At 42.2% G+C, this 27374-nt stretch overlaps 1 protein-coding gene across 3 annotated transcripts in view; it reads right to left on the reverse strand.

Annotated features, from left to right (window-relative positions):
• LOC121853639 overlaps positions 1–26157 on the reverse strand; it is a 46794-nt gene extending 20637 nt beyond the window's left edge. For 2 of the 3 annotated variants that reach the window (XR_006086372.1, XM_042347915.1), the window contains exons 1-2: positions 25896–26157; positions 3648–3712 (exon numbers count right to left, since the gene is read on the reverse strand). Coding sequence is in view for 1 of the 3 variants with exons in the window: in XM_042347915.1 (XP_042203849.1) it covers positions 3648–3702 (55 nt within the window). In the remaining 2 variants the exon portion in view is untranslated. Of the gene's footprint in view, positions 1–3647; positions 3713–24840; positions 24937–25895 lie in introns of those variants that run through there. The other variant, XR_006086373.1, reaches the window with a different exon arrangement.
• Between the last annotated feature and the right edge of the window lie 1217 nt (positions 26158–27374).

Raw genomic sequence — 27374 nt, forward strand, 5'->3', positions numbered from 1 at the left:
TATTATTATTATTATTATTATTATTATTATTATTATTATTATTATTATTATTATTATTACTTTATATGTGGATGACGTCTTGTAGCCAGAGTGTGTGTGTATGTATGTATGTATGTATGTATGTATGTATGTATGTCGTGTGCGTAGGTCAGGGGTCAGGGCTCAGGGCGGCTTACTGCAGTGTTTTGGGTAAAAGATTATAAGATAAATCCCTTCTCTTTAATCTCTGTAATAGATTATCAACTTAAACCCTCTTAAACCTCCTTAAACCTGTTCTTAGTACGAGTGAGTTAGAAATAAAACCCTCCACTTAAATCTTCCTTATACACAACCAAAGTAACTTCCGGGAACCCTTAACCTAACCTAACTTCTCGGAATAAATAGTTACAACACCGTCTCACTTCCTGGTAGAGAGGTCAATAGAGATTCATATGTTGCATTATATATCAATTGCAACTATGTGAAGAGACCTCATCACTGTGCCCATTAAGTAAGAGTTATATATATATTTTGGGTCTTGTGGTAATTGATGTAAAAAGAAATTGGTGAGTGGAAAATTGGTTGAAATTGGTTATGAACTTGATGTAAAATTAGGGATTATTTCTGACTCTTCATCTGTGTGTGGATATTTTCTCGGGTCGTGTTGTTGTCACAGTCTAAGTCACAGTCAGTCACAGCCAGTCAATAACAGCCAGTCACAGCCAGTCATAGCCAGTCAGTTACAGCCAGTCATTTACACTCACAATCACAGTCAGCCACAATCACAGTCAGTCACAATTACAGTCTTTACAGTCACTCTTCCCTTTACACCTCCCGACAGATCTGAAAGAGAGAGAGAGTGTGTGTGTGTGTGTGTGTGTGTGTGTGTGTGTGCGCGTGTGTGTGCGTGTGTGTGTGTGTCATGAGTCCCAAGATGCGACGGGAAGGGAGAAACAGTCTTAGGAGGTGATTTGGACGTTAACAAGCCTTCATCACGCTCGTTAAACCCTATCACGGATGGTCTGAGGAAACACACCAACCCTAGGGGGGGCTAGTTAAGTGACCACACGAGGCAGCTAACATTCAATCATATCTATAAGAGGGGAAAATTATGTTGTTTGAATTCAATAAGTCCCTCTCCTCCATCGTTGTGTAGAAGTCACTGTATTATAAGTGTTTGTTCTCGATGGCTAATTTTGGTAAACACTGTAGGTGAAGGCGTTAATTTATCCCCAGGTGAAAGACACTGAACACAAACACCTGTAAATAACACCACAAAGGCCCTGAGTTGCACGACAGGTTAAGGTGCACGACGGGGTAAACATTATACTCCCCTGCGGTATAATGACACCCTGAAGAGGAGGCAGAAGGAGGAGGAGCTCGGGTTTCCGTGACCGACTACCTCATCGAGCTGAGTGTTAGTAAAGCATCTGAGAGTAGTGGCTGAGGGGCGCCTTCCTTTAGTGGCACCGTCGTGGTTGGTGGTGGTGGTGTGTGTGGAGCCTTTGTCGTCAACTTTTTTTTCATTTTATCGTTCTTCCTGTCTCTCTCTCTCTCTGTCTCTCTCTTTCAATCTGAACCACGACCCAAGTACTACCTTTCCCACTCACTCACTCACTCACTCACACTGCTGGCTCAACAGGAACCTTGGCAGCTTCATCTACGCCTCCTCTCCACATCCTATGATCTTCCGCCAGTTTTCTTCTGCCTGTAGGATATTCTCTCTCTCTCTCTCTCTCCCAGAAGTTGTAGGACCTCGTTTATCATTCTCATATCCCCTTCCTCCTTCCTACCCACCCACCCACCCGCCCTCCCACCCACCCTCCCACTCACCCACCCGCCCTCCCACTCACCCACCCACTCACGACTGCCTTATGAAGTTACGTAGCTCCCACCTTGCCTTTCCTCACTCCCATGTTTATATAAAATTGAAAAACAGAAAAAAAAATTCCAAGAACAAACAGGAAAAAACTTTTATCAAATACCAAAATGAAAGAAAAAAAAATCCAATTGGTTCTAATAAACACTGAAAAAAAAACAAACCCTGACTTCCTTTTACCTACTTAACATGAAGGTGGTAGATTCAGTAGTTCCTCCTCCCCATCAGAACAAACACCAGTGAGATCTACAGACACGGAATCCTACTCAGCCTCCACACACCACAAAGCACCTAATAGCTTCCTGACCATCACTACCGCACCTCAGAGAACTCCCCTCCTCCCCCTCCTCCTCCTCTTCCTCCTTCCCACCACCACCACAACATATCCTGAGGAAGATATCTGCTGGAAAGGTCGCTGGAAGTGGCTTGGCTTCCTGGAGGCCGTTGGATTCATGTGGAATTTAAACCTGGGTTACGCAACAACAAGAAAATCCAGAATTTCAACCGCGACTGTCATTTGTTCATTTGTTTTTTTTTTAACTCTCTGCATGCACTGCCAGTTTAACCATTTATACTTCTCTCTGGAGCTTTCATCATGTCTATATATTTTTTTTTTCTGGTTACGTTTCTGTGGTGATTGTTACTTGTTATTGTGTTCTCAGCCTCGGTGTTTTGTAGAGTAGCTTGTAGTCCCCGGTAGCGTCTCTTGCATAGTCAGCGTCTCTTGCATAGTCCCCAGCAGCGTCTCCATCAGCGTCTCTTGCATAGTCCCCAGCAGCGTCTCTTCCATAGTCCCCAGCAGCGTCTCTTCCATAGTCCCCAGCAGCGTCTCTTGCATAGTCCCCAGCAGCGTCTCTTCCATAGTCCCCAGCAGTGTCTCTTCCATAGTCCCCAGCAGCGTCTCTTCCATAGTCCCCAGCAGCGTCTCTTCCATAGTCCCCAGCAGTGTCTCTTCCATAGTCCCCAGCAGTGTCTCTTCCATAGTCCCCAGCAGCGTCTCTTGCGTCTAAATATTTCTCTTACTGTGTCTTTCCCTAGACTATCTCTTGGTCTTACTCCGTCTCTCACTGATGTCAGGTTCCTCTCTCCTCTTGTGTCCTCTCGGAACCTCTCTTACTTCCATGTTTTTCTTTTTCCTTGTGTTTAGCCGCCAACTGTTTCCTGCTCGCGCTGTGTCCACCACCATGTTGGGTATATAAACTGAGTTCGTCTCCTTTGAGTCTTTTTTACCCCAACATCATCATCTTTCCCGCCACAGCGTCTTGACTCCGACTGTCACTTGTTTTGGCTGTGTTTACCTACGATGTTTTGTTAGTATCGAGCTTATACTTGTCAGTGAGTTTTTCTTTCGTTTATACATTTCTCTCCAAGGAATTGAGAGCCACGGACCACCTCACTTTTTCAATGGGATTTGTTTTTCTGTTCGCTAAGTCTAACCAGAGAGAAGAATGGTTACTGTTCCTTGTATTTAGTCTCCCTGATTTGACTGTCATTTGTTTTCACCGCCTCTTGTCATGGCTGGTTTATCCACTTATACATTCTCTCGAGATGTTTTGTGACTTTTATACTTTTTTCCTCTGTTATGATTTTTTTTAACATTACGTCGGCAGAAAATTTGTGTTATTGTTAAGTAAAGTTAAAATCATTCCTATAACCTTAGTGTTGTGTTATGGTTGTGTTGTGAACATTTATAAAGTCAATGTTTTACACCAATACGTGATGAAACATTTATATGGGTGTCATATATTACCCTAAAGTGTTATATAGGAAGTTGACCTTTGACACCTACCGAGAACGAGGGAGGTCAGGAGGTTAATCAGCGAGGTGAAGGTTCGTGGGGTCATCTTGTCTCACCTGTAAATAAAAAAGGTCAACATTAATCTCATAACAATAATTAACAGACAAATATCCTTCATTACATCAATATACAGTAGTTCGTTATATAGCGTATACATATCGAACGAATCCTAGATATAGCGGACTTTCCTCTCCATACAGTCCGTTAAATAGAGATATCACTGTTTTTATTAACGTGTATATTGTATCTCACCATAACATCATTCAGGCCAAAAATATGTAGCTCACGATTTTTTTCCAATATATATTTTTTATTAATTCCACTAAAAAATAATAATACACACTTACTATTTTTTTTCCAATAATTTTTTTTTTAATAATTCCACCCAAAAAAAAATATTACACAGAGTTATAGAGAAAAAAAGATGGGAATAGTCACTGAAAATTTGTACGGTACAATTATCATCTCATTAATAACCAGGACGTAAAACTTGACCTAATTAACCAAAAATGTTGAAAACGCAGAAATATGAAAAAAAAAAGTTGACCCCTTTTATTCATCTGCTGTTTTATTCATTTTTGGTTCATGAGGATTTATCTTTTAATTAAATTCAAAATGGCCGCCAAAATCATATCGTAATTGTGGTTTTTATTATTTTATTTATTTATTTATTTTTCTCGGGTTTATTTTGTTACAGGTTTTTATTATCGTTATTATTATTATTTACATCTTTTATTTGGGTGACGTGATGATTAGTTACCCTTAAACCTATCCGACTCTACCATCCAAGTCTTGTCTCTGTCTGTCTGAAATCCACCAGTGACTGAGAATCTGGATTTATCGGGCATGTCACAACCACCTCCAGACTGAGGAGTGAATTCTGCTACGAGAGAGAGCCTTTGGTAAACACGAGGGTTTTAAGAGGGACTTTGAGATGGTTCATTATGAAAGTCCTTATGAGTACCGTGTGAGGAGAAAATTTATTGTGAGTTTTTTGAGTTTGTTATAATATACAGGGCTGTTTTTTTTTGACACTCGTACATAGATACGATCATACGTTCGTTCACCCATACATTCATACATTCATTCACTCATATATTTATATACAGATACTTTCATTCACTTATTCACTCATACATTCATATACTCATAGGTCAGGTCAGGTCTGGTCAGGTCAGGTCTGGTCAGGTCAGGTCAGGTCAGGTCTGGTCAGGTCAGGTCAGGTTACTTTACTTTTATGACCTAATATCAGTACCAAGTGCCTCAGAGTCACACGATATGGCCTTTACCTTCTCGAGTAACTTCCTTCTTTGATGACACTCAGGACAAGGGCCTCTGACTGATCTTCATACACTTGAGCGTTTAAGTGCATCGACGAGTGAAGGTGAAAGCTGAGATACTTGCTCGTTAAAAGGTCACGTCTCTGTTAACAGTTGGGTGAAGTGCAATAACAGATGATTGGGGAGGGAAGTGCAATAACAGATGATTGGGGAGGGAAGTGCAATAACAGATGTGATTGGAGAGGGAAGTGAAATAACAGATGTGATTGGAGAGGGAAGTGCAATAACAGATGTGATTGGGGAGGGAAGTGAAATAACAGATGTGATTGGGGTGGGAATAACAGATGTGATTGGGGAGGAAAGTGCAATAACAGATGTGATTGGGAAGGGAAGTGCAATAACAGGTGTGATTGGAGATATGAAGTGCAATAACAGATGTAAATGGGAAGGGAAGTACAATAACAGATGTGATTGGGTAGGGGAGTGCAATAACAGATGTGATTGGGAAGGGAAGTGCAATAACAGATGTGATTGGAGATATGAAGTGCAATAACAGATGTCACTCACTTCCCAACAGTCACACACTCCCGTATAAATCACACAGTCACCCACCAATCACCAGTCAGTTTATTACAGTCAAAAGAGTTAAGAACAAGCTGTATTAACCACTATATATCTCTCGGTCAGTGACGGAGTGAGTGAGTGACTGGATTAATAATTACAGTCGCCATTCCAGTTAACAGTTCAAGAGTTAATTGAGGTCACGTTGTTAATGACTAAAAATTGAATTAAAAAAAGTTAAAAATTGTAAATAAGTGACTACTGATAGGAGAGAGAGAGAGAGAGAGAGAGAGAGAGAGAGAGAGAGAGAGAGAATATTTCAAAGACAAAGAAACAGTATAAGAAAGAGAAAAAGAAAGAAAGAAAGTAAGAAAGAAAGAGAAAGTAATAAAAGAAAGCAACTCGCACCTTTAATTATCAAAATGAAAGTGTTATCATTACCTTCCAAATTACAGCCCTAATTACTACCAGGTGTCGTCGTTAAGGTGCAGACACGGTAATTACTGGGGATCATCAGGACAAGTGGAAAAAAGGTGTAGTTGTTGTTGTTTGTTTTTGTTGTTTGTTGTTGTTTGTGGTGTTGTTGTTGTTGTTTGTGTTGTTGTTGTTGTTTGTGTTGTTGTTGTTTGTGGTGTTGTTGTTTGTGTTGTTGTTGTTTGTGGTGTTGTTGTTTGTGTTGTTGTCATTAACGAGGTTCCACGTATTGTTTACTTGGGGTCCTCCCTACAAGCTCGCCTATCTGTCTGTCTGTCTGTCTGTCTGTCTGTCTGTCTGTCTGTCTGTCTGTCTGTGTGTCTGTCTGTCTACAACATCCAGCCTCTTCTAATATAATGCTATGCCAGTGATATTTCTCTCTCTCTCTCTCTCCCCATCTCTCTCTCTCTTCCCCCCTCTCTCCCCCCATCCCCCTCTCTCTCCCCTCACCCCTCTCTCTCCCCCTCACCCCCTCTCTCTCTCACTGTAGTATAACCCATAACATCACTCTCAGGAACTGGTTGGCTTTAATCTCTCTTATTCTCTTTCTTTATCTCTCTCATTGTCTCTCCTGGGGCCTGAACGTCTCTCTGTTATCTTTCTCTGTCTCTCTCTCTGTCTCGTTTTCTATGTCTTTGTCTGTCTGTCTTTGTCTGTCTGTCTGTCTGTCTGTCTGTCTGTCTGTCTGTCTGTCTGTCTGTCTTAGGGCGTGAGCCATGGCAGGAATAATGACTGGGAGGAGATGTATGTATGTATGTATGTATGTATGTATATGTATGTATGTATGTATGTATGTATGAAGAGACCTGAAATACACAGACAGACAGACGCTATTAAAGGTAACATGACACAAGAGGAGATGTAGATAAGGAAGATCTCTACGTGAACACAAGTGAGAATATCGGCCTTATATACCTGAAGAGACCTGAACCACGGAGATAGATAGATGGATGGATAGATAGATGGATGGATGGATAGATAGATAGATAGATAGATAGATAGATACTGACCTAACCTGACTTGATCTGACGTGAAGTGACCTAACCTAACCTGCCCTAAACTGACCTAACATAAACTAACCTGGCCTGACCTAACCTAACCTGCCCTAAACTAACGTGACCTGACCTAACCTGAAATGACCTGACCTAACTCTTCCTCACTTCCCTACTCTGTCAACTTTTCCTCACTCACTAAATCTCTTTTCTCTCTCTCTCTCTCTCTCTCTCTCTCTCTCTCTCTCTCTCTCTCTCTCTCTCTCCCTAATACTCCTCCTACTCTCCCCTAACACTCTCCCTACTCTCCCTAACACTCCTCCTCTCTTCCCTAACCTCCTCCCTACTCTCCCTAACACTCCTCCTACTCTTCCTAACCTCCTCCTACTCCTAATACTCCTCCCTACTCTTCCTAACCTCCTCCTCTCCCTCCTCCTACTCTCCCTAACACTCCTCCTACTCTCCCTAATACTCTCCCTCGTTCTCTCACTCTCACACTGAGGCAAAGTAGAGAGTTTCAGCGCCACTTGAGGGAGAGAATGTCCCATAGAGAAAACTTAATGGCGCCAAACCATTACACCTGTGTCGCACTTCGCCTCAGTGACACCTGGTACTCATTAAGGCGAGCATAACACCTGTGGTAGCCTCCAGGTGATCGCCAGTACGAGCGCTCACTTCCGCTTTCCCCTCCACCCCCCTCCCTCCTCTCCAATGTTGCCGTTTGCTCTACTTTCTTGCATATATACACACACACACACACACACACGCACGCACGCACGCACGCACACACACGCCCACATAAACACCCCTACACGCCCACACACGCCACCCCCGTACTTTCACTCACAGGAGCCGTAAATTTCAGGGTCAAAATCTAATCAGAGGATCACAAAAAACTTAACCCTCAGCAAAAAAAAAAAGAAAAGAAAAAGAAAGTATTGGGGTGAAAGTTAATAATGTTTCTTGTGGCCGCCCGGGAAGAGAAAATTCGGTTCTTCTGTTGATGTTAGTGAGAGGAAAGACAGACACGTTAAGTAGTTTCTATTAAGCTTGAGAGGGAGTGAAAGTGGAGAGAAAGTGTGGAGAGAAAGTGGTGAGAATGTAGAGAGAAAGTGGAATGAAAGTGGAGAGGATGTAGAAAGAAAGTGGTAAGAGAGTAGGGAGAGAAAGTGGTGAGAGAGTAGAGAGAAAGTGGTGAGAGAGTAGAGAGAAAATACAGAGAGAGTAGAGAGAAAGTGGAGAGGAATTGAAGGTTGGTTCCGTATATAAACGGTGTTAGTTTATTTCTGTTTATGCTGGCGTTAATGAAACAGGAAACGGGATTGTTAAGTACGTACACACACACACACACAGAAACACACACACACACACACACACACACACACACACACACACACACACACACACACAGAAACACACACACACACACACACACACACACACACAGACATATCAACACATCTTTAAGTAAAATTACATATAATATAACATCACAAGGTTCTAAACGCCCTCCATTGAAACTTTGCGACATTAAAGTTTCATTCTCGGGAAAGTTTAAAGTCGTAGAAATCATCCAACTTTCTCCCAGCTTTCTCCTCCATCACTTACTAGCGAAAGTTTTGACCTTCCCCTTAAATCTGTTCCTTTAGGACATACCGTTACCTAGAGTCAGATATTCCTTAAAATTATCATAAAATTATCCTTTGATGACGATGGTTTAACCCTTTGATGACGATGATTTAACCCTTTGATAACGATGATTTAACCCTTTGAGGACGATGATTTAACCCTTTGAGGACGATGATTTAACCCTTTGATGACGATGATTTAACCCTTTGATGACGATGGTTTAACCCTTTGATAACGATGATTTAACCCTTTGATAACGATGATTTAACCCTTTGATGACGATGGTTTAACCCTTTGATGACGATGATTTAACCCTTTAATAACGATTGCTTAACCCTTTGAGGACGATGATTTAACCCCTTAACGACTCGAAAGGTTAAGAAGCAATTATACCCTAAAATTAGGTCATTAAAAAAGGTCAATCAGTACCTTAAATTCAGTATATCTTTAAATAATGTTCACCCAAAGGTCAGAGAATCCCTGAATAAGGTCAAATAAGGTCAAATAAGGAACCGTTTTCATTGTCATTTCCTTCTTATTTCCTTCATTTCCTTATCATTGTCTTTGTCCATTTTCCGTATTTACTCCCTACTCTCCTTCTTATATACGTAATTTCATATTCTCTTTCTTTCTCTCTCTTTCTTTCTTTCTTGCTTCTTCTCTCCCTTTTGTTTCGTACTTTACCCATTGTCCCATCTTCCATTTCCCCCATTTCTCTTTTATCTTTCTCTCTCTCCCACATTCAACATTCATTTAATATTCACACGGAGGCGAATGTTGGCCGTAACAATGGCTCTCTTAACGCCGGTGAAAATGTGTGTGGTGATGGTGATAGTGTTGGTGATAGTGTTGGTGATGGAGATAGTGTTGGTGATAGTGGTGGTGATAGTGTTGGTGATAGTGGTAGTGATGGAGATGGTGATGGTGATGGTGATGGTGTTGGTGATAGTGGTAGTGTGTGGTGATGGTGATAGTGTTGGTGATAGTGTTGGTGATGGAGATAGTGTTGGTGATAGTGGTGGTGATAGTGGTAGTGTTGGTGATAGTGGTAGTGTTGGTGATAGTGTTGGTGTTGGAGAAGTGAGTTGGTGATGGTGTTACGGGGTCGTGTGTGTGCGTGTGTGTGTGTGTGTGTGTGTGTGTGTCTCTCTCTCTCTCTCTCTCTCTCTCTCTCCTCTTGTTACACCCTCACCCAGCTTCTAACTAATTACCTATAATCGATCAACATACGAATTAGAGACTTCCTATAATCATTGAACACCTATAATCTTCTTACGACAATGCACTCTAAACCTAAACCTAAACCTAAACCTAAACCTAAACCAAAACCTAAACCAAGACCTAAACCTAAACCAAGACCTAAACCTAAACCAAGACCTAAACCTGAACCAAGACCTAAACCTAAACCAAGACCTAAACCTAAACCAAGACCTAAACCTAACCTAACCTAAACCTAAACCAAGAACGTCAGAAGTCACTAGCTAAAGACAGTGTAGTATTGTGGTGATCATTTCGTGGAAGGTTGGAGGTTCATAGTCGATAATTCAATACTAGATAGGGGGTTAATTTAACTCTTCTCTTCTCTTCTCTTCTCTTCTCTTCTCTTTATGAGGGGGGGGAGTGTGAGAGAGATCAGGGCCTCAGTTACGGTAGAGAATTACAATAAGAAAGCTGTGTTACTAGTGAGGTGAGGATAGTGTAGTGATGATGTATACGTTCACACTATTTTGCGACTACTGTTATCATCATTGTTTTAATTATCATCATTATCATCATCATCATCATCATCATCATCATTATTATTCCACTACCACCACCACCACTTAACAAAGACTCCCCTAAATTCTTCCTTTTATCGATTTCAAATAATCGTTGACTTTCAGTTTCCCTGAACTTTTCCTTCTAAGTCTCGGGGAAAGTTTATTATACCTACCTGGTGAAGGAGAGAGAGAGAGAGAGAGAGAGAGAGAGAGAGAGAGAGAGTATTTTGAAAATGAAGATAGATAGATGGATGGATGGACAGAAAGAGACAGACAGACAGACAGAAAGACAAACAGACAGAGACCCCCTTGTACGACGCCATTGAGAGAGAGAGAGAGAGAGAACTGAAATATATAAAAACACAGAGGGAGAAATTCTCATACCATCACTTACTACCTGAGAACACGAGATAAAACACACACACACACACACACACACACACACACACACACACACACACACACCTGTATCTCACCTGTCCTATCAGATACTAATATTTGAAGAGGAAATTATACTGGTAGGGAAACAGCGTTCTCTCGTAGTTCGGGATATGAATGCTTATTACCCAATCAAGAAAGACAAACTCTACTCAAGATGTTTAATGGTAAAGGTATTGTACTCAACCAGATATGATATAGATTGCTGTAGGTTGATGAGTTATGATGGGGGGAAAGTGAATTAGATATACAAAGAAACGTAGATGAATTTAAGAGTAAGAGTCAGGTAAGGAGACAGGTACACACACACACACACACACACACACACACATATATATATATACACACACATAACCCTAACACAGACAGACATACATACAAAATAACAAAGCAAGATTCATAAGCTAACACAAGGAACAAATTCAGAAAGACACAGAGAGAGAGGAATTTCACAGCTAAAGATATAAACTCAATCTTAAAGAAGTTTTTAAAGTTTAGAAAGTTTGTAAATAATAAGCTAACCATCAGCACGGACGCTAGCTGTACCTTTAGGCAACTCGGGGAAAAGAACCAGACAAAATTGGTGGAAACAGACTCAGAGAAATGCTGATGAAGTATTGTTAAAAATTTCTCCTTAAAAGTGTGTTCATAATGGAAGCAGATTCAATGGCTCAACTTGACTGCATTCTAGTGAAGTGTCAACTCAGGTACAGTCCCCTTCACTAGTGCACTTACAGGGGCTCGTCATGTAAACATTCTAAAAAATCATTATCATTGAGATATTTTTGTTTTAATATTGTTTTTCTTTGATTCTATGGTATGTTTACTATTGCGAGTTTCCTTCTGTCGAATGTAAACAAACACAGCGTTGCCACACTGCATATAACCTGACGAGAGCCCCTGTAAACGCACTAGTGAAGGGGACTGTACCTTGAGGGGTCGTTGTTGTTGTTGTTGTTGTTGTTGTTGTTGTGGAGGTGGTGGATATATTTCCCTAAGTATAAACAATATAGTTGTCTCTATTCTTGAGTTATATTATTGATGAATAGAGAGGCGTAGAGTAGAAGGTGTGGAGACAGATAAAGAAAGTAAGAGAAAGAGAGAAAAAAGGAGGAGAAAAGAGAAAGAAAAGATATGAAGATTGAAAAAGAGAGAGAATTTAAGGCAGAGAATAAAATAAAAGACGAAAATAAAAGAGAGAGATAATTTAAAGATAGAGAATGAGTGTAGCAGGATTATAAACGCGAAGAAATAGGAAATAGGAGAAAACAGAAAAACAGAGAGAGACCATCATCCCTCTGTACACGCGAGTAATTACAATAAATTAATTAGGGGAGTTAATTATATAATCATTATTTTTTTTTGCACCTGGGAATATTTTAAATGACAATTGTAACTAAGTTTATGAATTGATTTGTTGATATCGAGATAAAAAAATTAAAAATTATGCTTGAGCTGAGAGAGGAGAAATGACATGCTTGTAGTAGTGCGTGTGTGTGTTAGAAATCCTGCTTTAGTCTTCGTGTCAGTCAGTCAGTCAGTCAGTCAGTCAAGATAAGAACATATAAAAATCCATCTGTGTCCCAACTTAAGTGAATCAGTCAAGCTTAAGCGAATCAGTCAAGCTTAACCAAATCAGTCAATAGACCGGTTTCCCATCTCCGGTTACTGGATGGGAGAAGGATCGTAACACGGGAGGGGAGAGGGGGGGGGAATCGTAACACGGGAGGGGGAGGGGGGGAGGGAGGGGTAAAAATCATGCTGCCCTTTGAGAATTCTCGCGTGGGATTTAAGGCTTTTGAAGGCTATCAGGAAAACTCATAACATGTTCAGTTAGTAGACAGCTGTGAGCAGGGACAAGACTCACTGAAAGAGCTTGGGGTGAGTGGGGAAATGAAGGGTGTTGTGAGAGGTTGAGGGGTGTTGTGAGGAGGGAGGGTGTTGTGAGGGGGAGGAGGGTGTTGTGAGGGGGAGGAGGGTGTTGTGAGGGGGAGGAGGGTGTTGTGAGGGGGAGGAGGGGAGAGTGTGGAGGATTGTGGGAGTTGAGGGAGGGGAGACGAAGGTGTGAGAGGGGTAGGGGATGGGAGGGATAGATTGTAAGAGGCAGTAGGATAGGGAAGGGGGGTAAGAGGAAGTAAGAGAGGGAGGAGAGGGAAAGGGGGAGAGGATAAAGGAGGGAAGGGGGAGGGGGTGACAAAACCAGGGGAGACAAGACAAGCCTGGTGAGGATTCTTGGGATGCCACAATGGATATTGTTGCTGTTGATTTTTTTAGGCTATTATTTACCCATTTTTCACCATTTCTTCCATTATTATTAACTATTTTTTTTTGTATTTTATCAGGCTTTTATTTTTCTCTGTTCAACCATTTTTTCCCTCATTATTTTTTTCGTTATTGTTTAGGTATATATATTTTTTGGTTATTATTTTCCTTTTCGTTACTTTTTTCACGTGATTTTTCATTTATTCTGTATTAATTAATTACTTGTCCAGTATATTAATATTTTATACCTGTTTCATTAATTATTATATTCGTCTTTACTTAGTGTGTGTGTGTGTGTGTGTGTGTGTGTGTGTGTGTGTGTGTGTGTGTGAGGGGAAAGAGGATGGAAAGGGAGAGAGAGGAGAGGATGAAGGAGGAATGAAAAGAATAGTAGAATAAGTAGATAGAAGCGAGAGAGAGAGAGGACAAAAATAGATTGGTGGATAGAAAAGGATGGATGGAAGGGGAAGAAACTAGCCAGATGGAAAGGATGGGAGACGACGTAATGGGAAGGAAAGGAAAAGGGGGGGAAGGAAGGTACCAGATGGAAGGGAGGAAATAAGAGCCAGGTGGAAGGGAGGAAACAGGAGCCAGATGGAAGGGATGGGAGAGGAAGTAGTAGGAAAGGGAAGGAACTGGGTGGCAGCATCACTGTGTCGTAAATAAAGATCGTCAGGACGGCTGCCAGACTCAGCTATTAAAGACGCCAGACGACCTCATCGCAACCAGTCGTCTAACCTAACCTAACCTAACCTAACCTAACCTAACCTAACCTAACGTAATCTAACCTAACGTACTATTGTGTCTCGCTTCTTAAATAAAAGCTAACCTGACCTAACCTGACCTGACCTAACCTAACCTAACCTAACCTAACAATCCGCTTATGTTATCTTGATCGCTTTTCTTATCATCAGCTACAAATTTTCTGAAGCACATTCCCTAAAGTTTCAGTACTAATACCTTAATGGTTAAGTTAACTCCGGGTTATGTTAGAAGTAAGACACTTTAAGTCCAGGTTATAGTCTGGCTGGGGGGTTAAGTTGTTGTGAGTGTGGTGGGTGAATGGTCGCTACACTCTCGGTCTGTCCTAAACTGCTGGGTGTCCGAACTGAGGCGCCCCCCCCCCACACCCCCCACCCTCGTCAAACCTCCTCGACCCTCCACCCCTCCCACACCCTACCCCCACTACCCCCCACCTCACCCCCCCACCTGTCTGAGAGTGAGAGAGGGGGGAGGGGGTACTGTACATATAATTAACTGATTGAGGGGGGGGGGGAATTGAATACTCTTTGTTTGTTTTGTTGTTCTCAGTCAGGTCTGTAGTTCTCTCTCTCTCTCTCTCTCTCTCTCTCTCTCTCTCTCTCTCTCTCTCTCAGACGGAAACAGTATAATATATGTTAGAAGAATATATACAGACTCACTCACCCTAAAGAGAGCGAGATCTAAGAAAAAAAGAGAGAGATAAAACTGAAATTAGAGAGAGAGAGAGAGAGAGAGAGAGAGAGAGAGAGAGAGACCATCACTGCCTCTACAAATCTTGGTGTAAAAATTCAGGAGCGTCCACACACCATACTGTTATGGTATTATTATGATTATATTACCACTAGAGAGAGAGAGAGAGAGAGAGAGAGAGAGCTGGGTAATAATATCTAGTATCAACAGAATTAGTGTGTGTGTGTGTGTGTGTGTGTGTATACAACTCCGTGTGTTTCGGGTCTTGTGTAAATTCATTCATGTATGTAAATTATTGAAATTTTTTATATACATAAATGAATACATGATTACAGGGCTCTGTATGCTCATACTTGTATATGTATACACTACACATGTATACTCACACTAAGTATATTATTATAGTCTACATGTATTTTCATCGCCATTTTGTTCCGCCATTTTTCCTACGTAACTTCAATAGACTAAACACAGCGATTATCATAGCCACAGTTTAACTCCCGAGACTTGGGGTAATCCGTAGTGAAGATAATCCAGTTTTAATCCTTCTACTAACTAATTAAGTGACATACCTGTACCCCTATGAACCTTTAAGAATCTGCCTAATATACGACCTCTACGACCTATGAAGAATCCACCTTTCTCGTACCTAATTATGGGGGATAAAATAAATCTAAAAGCCATTAAGTCTCCATTTTTATTAGAGAAAAAGTTAAGGAGATTAGTAATTCCCATCCCCCCTGCCAAATCTCTTCTATCATCTCATTTACTGCCTTTTATTATTCCGATTTATCGAGGAATTTCCCCCCAGTAACGTTATATTCCGAGTTATCGAGGAATTTCCCCCAGTAACGTTATTATTCCGAGTTATCGAGGAATTTCCCCCAGTGACCTTATTATTCCGAGTTATCGAGGAATTTCCTCCAGTGACGTTATTATTCCGAGTTATCGAGGAATTTCCCCCAGTGACGTTATTATTCCGAGTTATCGAGGAATTTCCCCCCAGTAACGTTATTATTCCGAGTTATCGAGGAATTTCCCCCAGTGACGTCATACCCAGCTGAGAGATTGGGGAGTTGTCAGATGCGTGTTTTTGTGTTTTTTTAGGCGGCAAAAAACTGTACTACAAATTATTTTCGGTGTGTTTGTTCGTTTTATGGAAAATACCCGAGAGTAACACGGAAAAAGTGGGGGGGAGAAGTTAACCATCAGGGTCATACATAAATTACGCTGTGAGGAGGAAAGGGAAGGAGAGAGTATGAAGAAGGGAAGGAGGAAGAAGGAAGGAAGGGAAGGAGGAGGCTAGAGTAAGGATAGGGAAGGAAGGAGGAAGGGAAGGAGAGGACGGAGGGAAGGTCTTTCCCCCTCTCCTCCCCCCCTCCCCCTCTCTCAGTACACACACACACACACACACACACACACACACAACAACACCATCATCTCATACAAACATTCTTACGTCAGATACAGGGAGGTAAGCGTAGACTCAAGTATACTAAATCATTATACTAAAAGAGATGAAGTATGATGAGTATACTTCACCCTGTATACTTAGGAGTCTAGCTATAGTGTGTGTGTGTGTATGTGTGTGTGTGTGTGTGTGTCTGTGTGTGTGTGTGTGAAGGTTTTACATATAATATCTCCCAAAAATGCTAAATTAAACCATTTTTTTCAATATATATCAAAATAAGACGAAAAACTAACCTAACCTAACTTATTCCAGGTAGCGGACTATAATGGGAGGGAAGTCCAAGAAAACAAAGAGTCCGTTAGATGAGAAATTATTGGTAATGGAGAAATTGTGTGCTCTCTCCACACACACACACACACACACACACACACACACACACACACACACACACACACACACACACACATAAGTATAAGAACAAATAATAACCACGTACACACATAATTAACACTTACACACAACAATAACACACATGTACACATCCTATTCACACGTACACACAAAAAGATATACATATACACACATTCTACCCACACGTACACACACAAACACAATAAAGGTATACACATTCTATTCCCACGTACATTTTATCCACACGTACACACAATAAAGGTATACATGTACACGCTATGCATTAACACACACATTGTGATCGTATGTATGACCACTAACTGTCTTGTGTCTGAGAGTTTATTGTACCACAGGGCGGAATGTTGGTATAGTGAGGAGGTTCTGAGTGATGTTTACTGACAGCCCTGAGAGAGAGAGAGAGAGAGAGAGAGAGAGAGAGAGAGAGAGAGAGAGAGAGAGAGAGAGAGGATGGTGTGTGACGGAGACAGTATGAGAGAGTGAAAGAGACAGACAGACAGACAGACAAACAGACAGATACAGGTACGCAAACAGGTAAATGATAATATAAAACAATTAAAACACCTCATAAAACACTCTACCACCATATAAACCACATAATACACCCAATTTAAACAACACACATAGTAATTAAACCACACAGTTTAATTACTCTACCATTACCAACACACACACAGAGACACACCCAAGAGCTAATTATCCAACAAAGTCAATAAGATACACCAACAATTAGCGGTTTAATGACTACGACATATTTAATAGCCTGTAGACATAATTAGCCAAAGTTTGAGACATAAAGGGAATATTAAGTGAAGTTATGTCTACTGGAGAGTTTTGGTGTTAATACTCTGACATAAACACTGATGTATGAGGGAAAGTTTGTAGAAAGTATGAGTCATTTTGCAAAAGTATGACTCAAAATTTTCAAAGTATGACTCAAAAATCTCAAAATATGACTCAAAATTCTCAAAATATGACTCAAAAATTCTCAAAATATGACTAAAAATTCTCAAAATATGACCTAAAATTCTCAAAATATGACTAAAAATCAAAATATGACTCCAAAATCTCAAAATATGACTCAAAATTCTCAAAATATGACCCAAAATTCTCAAAATGACTCAAAATTCACAAAATGCAACAAAGATTATATACCCTCCCCCCCCTCCAATAATTCATTAAAAAGCAAAAAAAAAAGTAATTATATACTTTAGGACAAAACATTGGCCTAGAAAGTACCACTAATTAATCACTATAAACTTATATACACAAACTTAGCCAATTTTCACCACACAGACCACACACAAATTATTAATAAAATTTTCCTTCGTTTAAAACTTTGGTGAGTTAATATTTGGGGTTTTTGTTATTTTTGTCTCGTCTCTTGATTATTTTTGTTACTTTGTTTTCTTAATTTTGTTTATGTTCAGTTTGTTTTGTTTGTAATTATTATTTTTTTTTCTTCTGTGTTTTCATCTTTCTTAGTCTCTCTCTCTCTCTCTCTCTCTCCCCTCGCTAGATACATCCATTAGCAACACGCTATCGTTATTTCCATACCTGAGTTTGTTCTACCTGCATTCCGTGTGTGTGTGTGTGTGTGTGTGTGTGTGTGTGTGTGTGTGTGTGTGTGTGTGTGTGTGTGTGGCTCACTACCATTTTCTGTTTCTCTCTTCCTCTTTTTTTCTCTGTCTATCTGTCTGTCCCTGTGTCTGCTCTTTTTCTGTCTGTCTTGCACACACACACACACACACACACACACACACACACTCCCCCCCCTCTCTCTCTCTCTCTCTCTCGGGGCAGCCTTTTCTCCAGTAAACTCATTCACGTCTCGCAGCTCTCTCTCTCGCTCGTGGTCGTATGTATTCATAAGTAGTGTGATGGTGTTAGCAAGGCGGGGCTCCCCTGGGGTGTACCACACTCACCACCTGTGTTATTACTACACCCAACACACACTACACACATACACTGGAACACGCTCATACACACACACACACACGTATAATCTCGCAATGTATGAACAGACACACACATACACATAAACACGCACATATACACATAGATACACATAGATACATACATACATACATACATACGCACATAAAACACACAAAACACGTACACACACACACACGGTTGCATACGCTAACTATATATTTTTTGTTTTAATTTTATTTTCGTGTGTGTGTGTGTGTGACGGGACCTATATATGTGTAAATGTGTATATGTATATATATATATGAGTGTGTGTGTGTGTGTGAATGTGTAGTAGTGCATATATTTACCCGTGTGTGTGTTTTATAGAGAGAGAGAGAGAGAGAGAGAGAGAGACAGACACACTATCATATTAAAAGGAACATTTCTCAGTATTATTTCCGGATATTTCTAGCTGGTATTTTTATGTGGTCGTTGAAGGAAATAGTTCTCGTTTCACAGTTAAATTACCTACTTCCGTTACCCACTCCCACCCTCCCGTTACCCAATTCTGCTACTCTACTCCTGTTACCTACTCCTGTTACTCCACTCCTGTTACCCACTCCTGTTACCTCCACCCTGTTACCTACTCCTGCTACCCACTCCTGTTACCTACTCCGTTACCTACTCCTGTTACTCCACTCCTGTTACTCCACTCCTGTTACCCACTCCTGTTACTCTCTCCCGTTACCCACTCCCGTTACCTACTCCTGTTACCTACTCCTGTTACCTACTCCTGTTACCCATCCCGTTACCCACTCCCGTTACCCCACTCCCGTTACCCTCCCGTTACCCCTCCGTTACCCACTCCGTTCCCTCCCGTTACCCTCCCGTTACCCTCCCGTTACCTCTCCGTTACCCTCTCCGTTACCCACTCCTGTTACCTCCCGTTACCCACTCGTTACCCACTCCCGTTACCCTCCGTTACCCACTCCGTTACCTACTCCGTTACCTCCCGTTACCTCTCGTTACCCACTCCGTTACCCACTCCCGTTACCCCTCCCGTTACTCGTTACCCGTTACCTACTCCGTTCTCCAACCTACTCCGTTACCCACTCCCGTTACCCACTCCGTTACCTACTCCGTTACCCCTCGTTACCCTCCCGTTACTTACCTCCGTTACCCACTCGATTACACTCCCATTCTCGTTACCCTCCCGTTACCACTCCGTTACCACTCCCGTTACCCACTCCCGTTACCCACTCCCGTTACCCCACTCGTTACCTCGTTACCTCCCGTTACCCACTCCGTTACCACCTCCCGTTACCCACTCCGTTACCTACTCCCGTTACCTCCCGTTACCCCTCCGTTACCCTCCCGTTACCCCACTCCGTTACCCCTCCCGTTACCTCTCCCGTTACCCACTCCCGTTACCCCTCCCGTTACCCCTTACTACTCCCTACTCCCTTCTGCTCCCACTAACCTTCTCTCTCTCTCTCTCTCTCTCTCTCTCTCTCTCTCTCTCTCTCTCTCTCTCTCTCTCTCTCTCTCTCCTCCTCTTACGCTATTCGTCTCCTTCTGCATCTCTCTTACTCACCCATTTTTCTTACTCTTCCTCTCACCCCATCTATATCCCCCATTCCTCTATTTTCATCTTTCCCTCTCACCCTATTCATCTCCCTTCTTTCTCCCTTTTCCACCATCCCTTCCTCCCCTCTTTCTTCTTCATCTTCCCTTCCATGCCTTCATTCACCTCCTCCCCTCTCTCTTTTCCCCACCACCTCCCCTCTCTCTCTCCCCTTCTCTCCCCCCCTCCTCTCTCTCCCCTCCCTCTCTCCCTCCCCTCTCTCTCCCTCCTCTCCCCCCTCCCTCTCTCTCCCCCCCTCCCTCTCTCTCCCCCTCCCCTCTCTCCCCCCCTCCCCTCTCTCTCCCCTCCCTCTCTCTCCCCTCCCCTCTCTCCCCCCCCTCTCTCCCCTCCCTCTCTCCCCCCCCTCCCCTCTCTCTCCCCTCCCTCTCTCTCCCTCTCCCCTCTCTCTCCCCTCCCCTCTCTCTCCCCCTCCCCTCTCTCTCCCCCCTCCCCTCTCTCCCCCTCTCTCCCCTCCCTCTCTCTCCCCTCCCCTCTCTTCCCCCCCTTCCCTCTCTCCCTCTCCCCTCTCTCCCCCTCTCCCCTCCTCCTCCTCTCCCCTCTCCCCTCTCCCCTCATGTATTGTGAATCACCAGTTTTAACTCAATATATATATCTTTTTACTTCTCTTCCTCATCGAACAATTTAACGTAATTTATGATGAACCTCAAATCATTATTTACACTAATTACCCTCATTATATTCGCTAAGGTAAATATATAATTATTACCTCGTGTCGGAGTAATTATCTCATTAGATCTTTAAATGACTTTTGAGTTTTAGTATTTGTTTATCATTGTTAGTAAAGCTAATGGTGGAGTGGTAAATCGAACAAGATATCTCACTTAACCTAGCTTAACCTAAACCCAACCAAACCTAACGTAAACCCTAACCTAATCCCAACCCTAACCTAACTTAAACCTAACCTAATCCCAGCAACCTAAACCCAACCTAACCCAATCCCAAGCCCAACCTAACGTAAAGCCTAGCTATTCAACTAACCTAACGTAAACCTAACCTAATCCCAACCTAACTAACTACAACCTAACCTAACGTAAACCTAACCTAATCCCAACTAACCTAATCCCAACCTAACCTAATCACCCAACCTAACGTAAACCTAACTTAATCCCAACCTAACCTAACGTAAACCAACCTCCACTCACCTATAGACCCTTATCATAAAAGAAATGAAGATTGAAGTCATCTGATAAAAAAAAAAAAAATACTTAATAAAAATCTAATTTCCTCGCCGTACTGTGGGTAGTAGTCCCGTCATCCTGCCTCCCACTGTGACTCTGACTAAACCTTCGGTGCTTAACGAGATAAATATACCTAACTCACCTCTCTCGTTAACCTTTTCCCCCTTGTAAATGAGTGCAGGTAACGCGATATATAAATAAGAACTTACCTGTGATTTGTGTGTGTGTGTGTGTGTGCGTGTGTGTGTGTGTGTTTTACCTCATATATCTAGCTTAAATATCTTATCGGAGGAGGGGGGGGGATAGGTGGGTAGGTGGATAGGTAAGCTGTTGTCCCCAGAGAGATGTAAAATGTGAAGGGGATGGGTAAAGGGATCTCTGTTGGTGGCGGGGGTGGGTAGTGGGCACCAACCCTCAGGTGGTATGGTGTTAATTTGACTGTTAGGTTACAAGTCTTAATTTGTAATAGTTTATATAATTTTTTTTTTTTGGTACTTTGAGCTAATTTGTATATCTTGTCTAAGTAATTGATAGAAATGTAATTAGATTTTGAAGGTTGATGATACTGTATTGATTACATGCAAGTTACATTAATTAAATCTTAATTAATCTTTAATATTTTCTTAGTATATATAATTAACCTAACCTAACATTATCTAGTCATTATTTCATACAAAGTACGCAATTTCCCAAAGCTTAATGACTTTACCTGTCTGTTAACCCTCCCACCCCCCAGACAGGTACGCAATTCCCCAAAGCTTAATGACTTTACCTGTCTGTTAACCCAACCTAACCTAACCCCTTGAAGGATCAGGTCAGTCCATCAGGGTGAACAAAATACAACACTTAAGATTCGGTTCATTGACTTTCATTTTCGTTCCAATTAGGCAGACTTGGCGGTGCTTAACCCGGATAATGTGATTTGCCTCGCTCCAAGTAACCAGTGTCGTATTTAACCACTTGGTAATTAACCTCGTTTGTTCCTGGTTAATTGTGTTACCGTGTTTGCCTTGTGTCTGGTGTTACAATTACTACCTGTGTGACCTGTAATTGATGATTTTAAGTAACTACCAGTGATCTGTATGTGGTGTTTTAAGTAACTATCTGTGACCTGTAATGGATGCTATGACTAGTTACATCTCCGTTACATCCTCCGTCACATCTTCGTCTCACACCCTTGTCACACCTCCTCCACATCCTTCGTCACATCTCCGTCTCACACCCGTCACATCTCCGTCTCACATCCGTCACATCTCCGTCTCACACCCGTCACATCTCCGTCTCACACCCGTCACATCTCCGTCTCACACACGCCCTACAGGTTGGTCGTCAGGCGTAAATGGCTATCGATTCATGCTGCACCTTCCTCCACTATACTTGCGTCACACTATACTGACAGACACTCACCCATTTCCTATGAACTTTCTCTCATGCTCTCTCTCTCTCTCTCTCTCTCTCTCTCTCTCTCTCTCTCTCTCTCTCTCTCTCTCCCTCCCTTTTATCATTTCTACTCTCTTCCTCCTCCCCATCTCCTCTCTCTCTCTCTCTCTCTCTCTCTCTCTCTCTCTCTCTCTCTCTCTCTCTCTCTCTCTATCTCACTATCTGCTCGCTGGAATATTGCCTCAGCCAAAGTGACTTATACTGTCCAGCTGATATGCATCTATATAGTTACGGTATTCACATCCTAATCTAACCATAACCTAACCTAACCTAAACCATAACCTAATCTAACCTAAACCTAACCTAATCTAACCTAAACCAAACCTAATCTAACGTAAATCTAACGTAAACCTAACCTAAATATCGAGATTATATTTATCAACAAAAAAGTAACACAAATTATAGTTCAAAACAGTAATTGTTTTTTCCATTAGTGACAAAACGATTTATTCCCTTCAATGTGTCGATGTTTTCATTACATTTGACAGTGTTTATCTGTCTGTCTGTCTCTCTGTATCTGTCTGTCTGTCTATCTGTCTGGGTGATTTGTTTTTATTACATATGATAGTGTTTATTATTTCCTGTTATCGTTCTAGTTGGGAGATATGGAATTGGTGTCTGTCTGTCTGTCTGTCTGTCTGGATATCTTGTCAGTATTATAAATCAAGTAAATAATTATAAATATCAATTAAAAAAATCCTATTAGCTATATATTTTGGGTTAGGTCAGGTCAGGTCAGGTCAGGTCAGGTCAGGTTAGGTTAGGTTAGGTTAGGTTAGGTCAGGTCAGGTCAGGTCAGTAGCGGGAGTCCAGATCAAACAGTGACTCTCTCTCCACCCCGTCACTCATTCCCTCCACTCCAAACCTCATTCCTCCATAAAGCCTCTGTTCCTCCCACTCACCCTCATTCCCCTCCTCCTCACTCATTCCCTCCCACTCCGTACTCATTCCCTCCTTCCTCGTCCTCATTCCTCCACTCCGCCATCATTCCTCACTCCATCCTCATTCTCACTCCACCCTCATTCCTCTCCGTCACTCATTCCCTCCACCTCCGTCCTCATCCTCCACTCCTCCTCATTCCCTCCGCGTCATCCTCATTCCTCACTCAGTCACTCATTCCCTCCTCTCCGCCACTCATTCCCTCCACCCCGTCACTCATTCCCTCCACTCCGTCACTCATTCCCTCCACTCCGCCACTCATTCCCTCCTCTCCGCCACTCATTCCCTCCACTCCGTCACTCATTCCCTCCACTCCGCCACTCATTCCCTCCACTCCGCCACTCATTCCCTCCTCTCCGCCACTCATTCCCTCCACCCCATCACTCATTCCCTCCACTCCGTCACTCATTCCCTCCACTCCGCCACTCATTCCCTCCTCTCCGCCACTCATTCCCTCCACTCCGTCACTCATTCCCTCCACTCCGTCACTCATTCCCTCCACTCCGTCACTCATTCCCTCCACTCCGTCACTCATTCCCTCCACTCCGTCACTCATTCCCTGCCATAATGGACGTGTGCTGTTACCCCCACATAACATGGCCCTCAAATATATGTTTTTCCTCTACACATTATTGAGTCACATAATTGAGTCACATATATACTTATTTACTTTCTCGTGGTGCAGTAAAACTTCTATTTAGCGGACTGTATGGAGAGGAAATTCCGTTATATCGAGTGTCCGTTAAATGTGAAACTCCCCCTCCATTGAATGATTTGTAATAGAGATGAAGTCCGTTATATCGAGTGTCCGTTAGTGAACCCTCCATTTAACGGATTGTATGTGGAAAAAAATTCGTTATATGGATGATTTACTGCATTCATATTTTTTTTTATCTATTCACTACCTGTAAAATCATCATTAATTGGGACGTATCACTCGTAATGTATACTGTATGTGTTGGTGATACAGTGTATATGTATCTCTGTGTCACGTATGTATATAATAACAAATTGATACATGACTTCAATTTCACTTATTTTTTATCCTTCAGTAAAATATATAGTTTAATTTTCTATCCATACGCAAGAGGTTAAGTTGGGTTGGGTTAGGATATCTCTGAATCTATCCAGCGACAGACAGACAGACAGGCAAAAAGAGACGTTAATTGTTATACCCAGACACGGGAGTTACACAGAGCGGGGAATCACCTTGGATAACAATGGTCGTGTTTTTTTTTTTAGGATAATTCTCTTAAATCTGTTTGTTTTTTTATCCTTATTGGTGTGAGATATTGTCTTTGGTAATCATGGATAAGAGATAGAGTAAGATACGTAATCAGTTAATCACTAGAGAGAGAAAAGGATTTGGACACCTACCACCTCGAGTGTACCTTCTTCAGGGTGGTGTTGGTACGGAGGGTGAAGGAGGAGGAGGAGTAATCGGCAGCAGAAGGAAGGAGCCCAGGGTGAAACACGTCCTTCCTCCACCTATGTCCAAGACACACTGTCCAGAACCACCACTACCGCCACCTCCCCGCACACACAGACACACACACACACAGACACACACACACACACACACACACACTGATGCTGACTCGTAAACCACGATTGGTAGGGTCGATAGGGGGTGATTTTTATTCATATGGTTCACTGGCTATGCGTTACAGCCACGCCTACTGCATGAGAACTAACAGAGGAGTTGGTCATAGTTATGTCCCTTCAATTCCAAGACTCAAAAGACCTCCTATCAGGGGGAAATTCACCAGTTTAGACTTGTACTTCAAACACTAGACTGTCAGAACTGCAACAGATTCAGTACAGAAACACAGGATTATTTTACTCTGTGACTCCTCGTAAAATGTGTCAAATAACCCGGAGGAAATCTTAGTCTTATCTCCCACACATCAGGGAAAATTATTTATCTCATTATCTGTTGATGATGAGGTGGGTTACCAAACATCACCACTAACTCGAGCTCGTTGGGGACGCTTCAGATACAGGAGCCACCGGTTCACAGGGCGATAATAAGTCTACTATGTGTTTATTTATCTTTGGGACATCTGCAACAGGTTTAGTATAGGAGTAAATGTCAGATATACATGACCTTCTGCTGCGTAAAGACCTACACGACGAAGGCTACAAAAATTTCATCGATTTACACTTGAGAGTATTTTTTTTCTGTCAATATACTTGAGTTAGAAGGAAGGACAGACAGCTGTAAATCAATATGCCTCCCGACACACACAAAGACACAAATGGTCCTTACTTACCCCGCCATAAAGGAGTGTTAACGACCGCTTGATAGGAGTTATTGTTCTCTTAGATATTACGTGAATTAACTTGCAGAACTCAAGCAAATATTAGACTTACATACAGCCGCCATAGTGAAGAAATGATTTAATAAAGATAAATTTTAATGACCTACTTACATATGTATCATGCCAAGACCTCACTCCTCCTTCTGATGGATGTAACTTCTTGTGTGCAAAACTTCAGTGAAGTTTTGACGTTATACAAAGTCCTGGTTTGTGCATATCAAAGTTTGGAGCTGAGTTAACAAGAGAGAAGACTATTACTTAACTGTTCATTATAGTTCACGAGTTAAAGAACTAATTCATATAGTGAGAAAGCTGTCGTGATCACATTTCTAGGATCGGACCAGTGTCGACTTGGAGAGAGATGCGTCCTATATGAACCACACGCAGAGCGACACTGAGGGTGCAGACCAGCCCGCCATCAGTACCACCCACCGCCGCTCTGCTAGGTGGCGTCGTGTTCAAAGTCGATCCTCCCCTCCAAAAAATATAAAACGCCCGCGATAACTCTTATTTTAGCGGTGAATCCAACGCCTTGTTCCGCCGCGACCTGGCGTCCCCAACCACCATATAAACACACTCGTTCACCCTAACAAACAAACCAATTTTCTTACGCCATAAACATCACCTTATGAGATTTGGCGATGGGATTTTGATACCTGCCTCCTCCCTCCCTCCTTCTCCGTAGAATAAAAAAAATCCTGGATCCGCTGCTGTCTTTTGCGGCATAAAATCCTTTGTGCTATCACGTGGGATGATAACCCAAATTTATCACTCATGAATTTCTAAACTATAGCGTAACTCCCTGCGTAAACCAGGTGGAAACAGTGTAAAAACGTGCGGGAGGTAGGAGTGAGGGCCCCACACACTGACACTAATACATCTAAGTTTGATTATATAGCTCGCCGGGGTCTCCTCAACGCTGCCAAGTTACCCGGAGTCGTAAATATTGAATATACTTTGATACGAGACTACCTGCTGGTGACCTACTGGTGACTCGTGACCTGGGCCATCAGCTGGTGACCTACTGGTGACTCACGACAAGGGTCATCTGCTGGTGACTCACGACCAGGGCCATCTGTGGGTGACTAACTGATGACTCAGGACACGGGCCATCAGTAAGTCTACGGACTTGGCGCGCCCTCATTCAACTACTTACTGATGACTCCCGACCAGGGCCATCTGCTGGTGACTCAGGACCAGGGCCATCTGGTGGTGACTCCCGACCAGGGGTGACTGACGTACCCTGAGTAACAAACATGACACACTAAGTCATCATTATAAACAACACTAAAAACTCGTCCCCTTATCAAATACGACACATGAATGAAAAGAAAGAGTAAGAGAATAACATATACATAAACATAATAAATAAACGAACAGGATAATAGAGATGAATAGATACGAAGGAAAAAATATAGATGTGTGAGATATAGAGATAAAGATAGGATAGATGAGGGTATATTTGTACACACACACACACACACACACACACACACACACACACACACACACACACACACACACACACTGCCTCCCTCCTGCCTTACCTGACGGAGAGGATCGAACCCGGATCTCTCAGGTGGGAAATAT

Source organism: Homarus americanus, unplaced genomic scaffold (assembly GCF_018991925.1).
Source record: "Homarus americanus isolate GMGI-L3 unplaced genomic scaffold, GMGI_Hamer_2.0 scaffold4896, whole genome shotgun sequence".
Lineage (NCBI taxonomy): Eukaryota > Metazoa > Arthropoda > Malacostraca > Decapoda > Nephropidae > Homarus > Homarus americanus.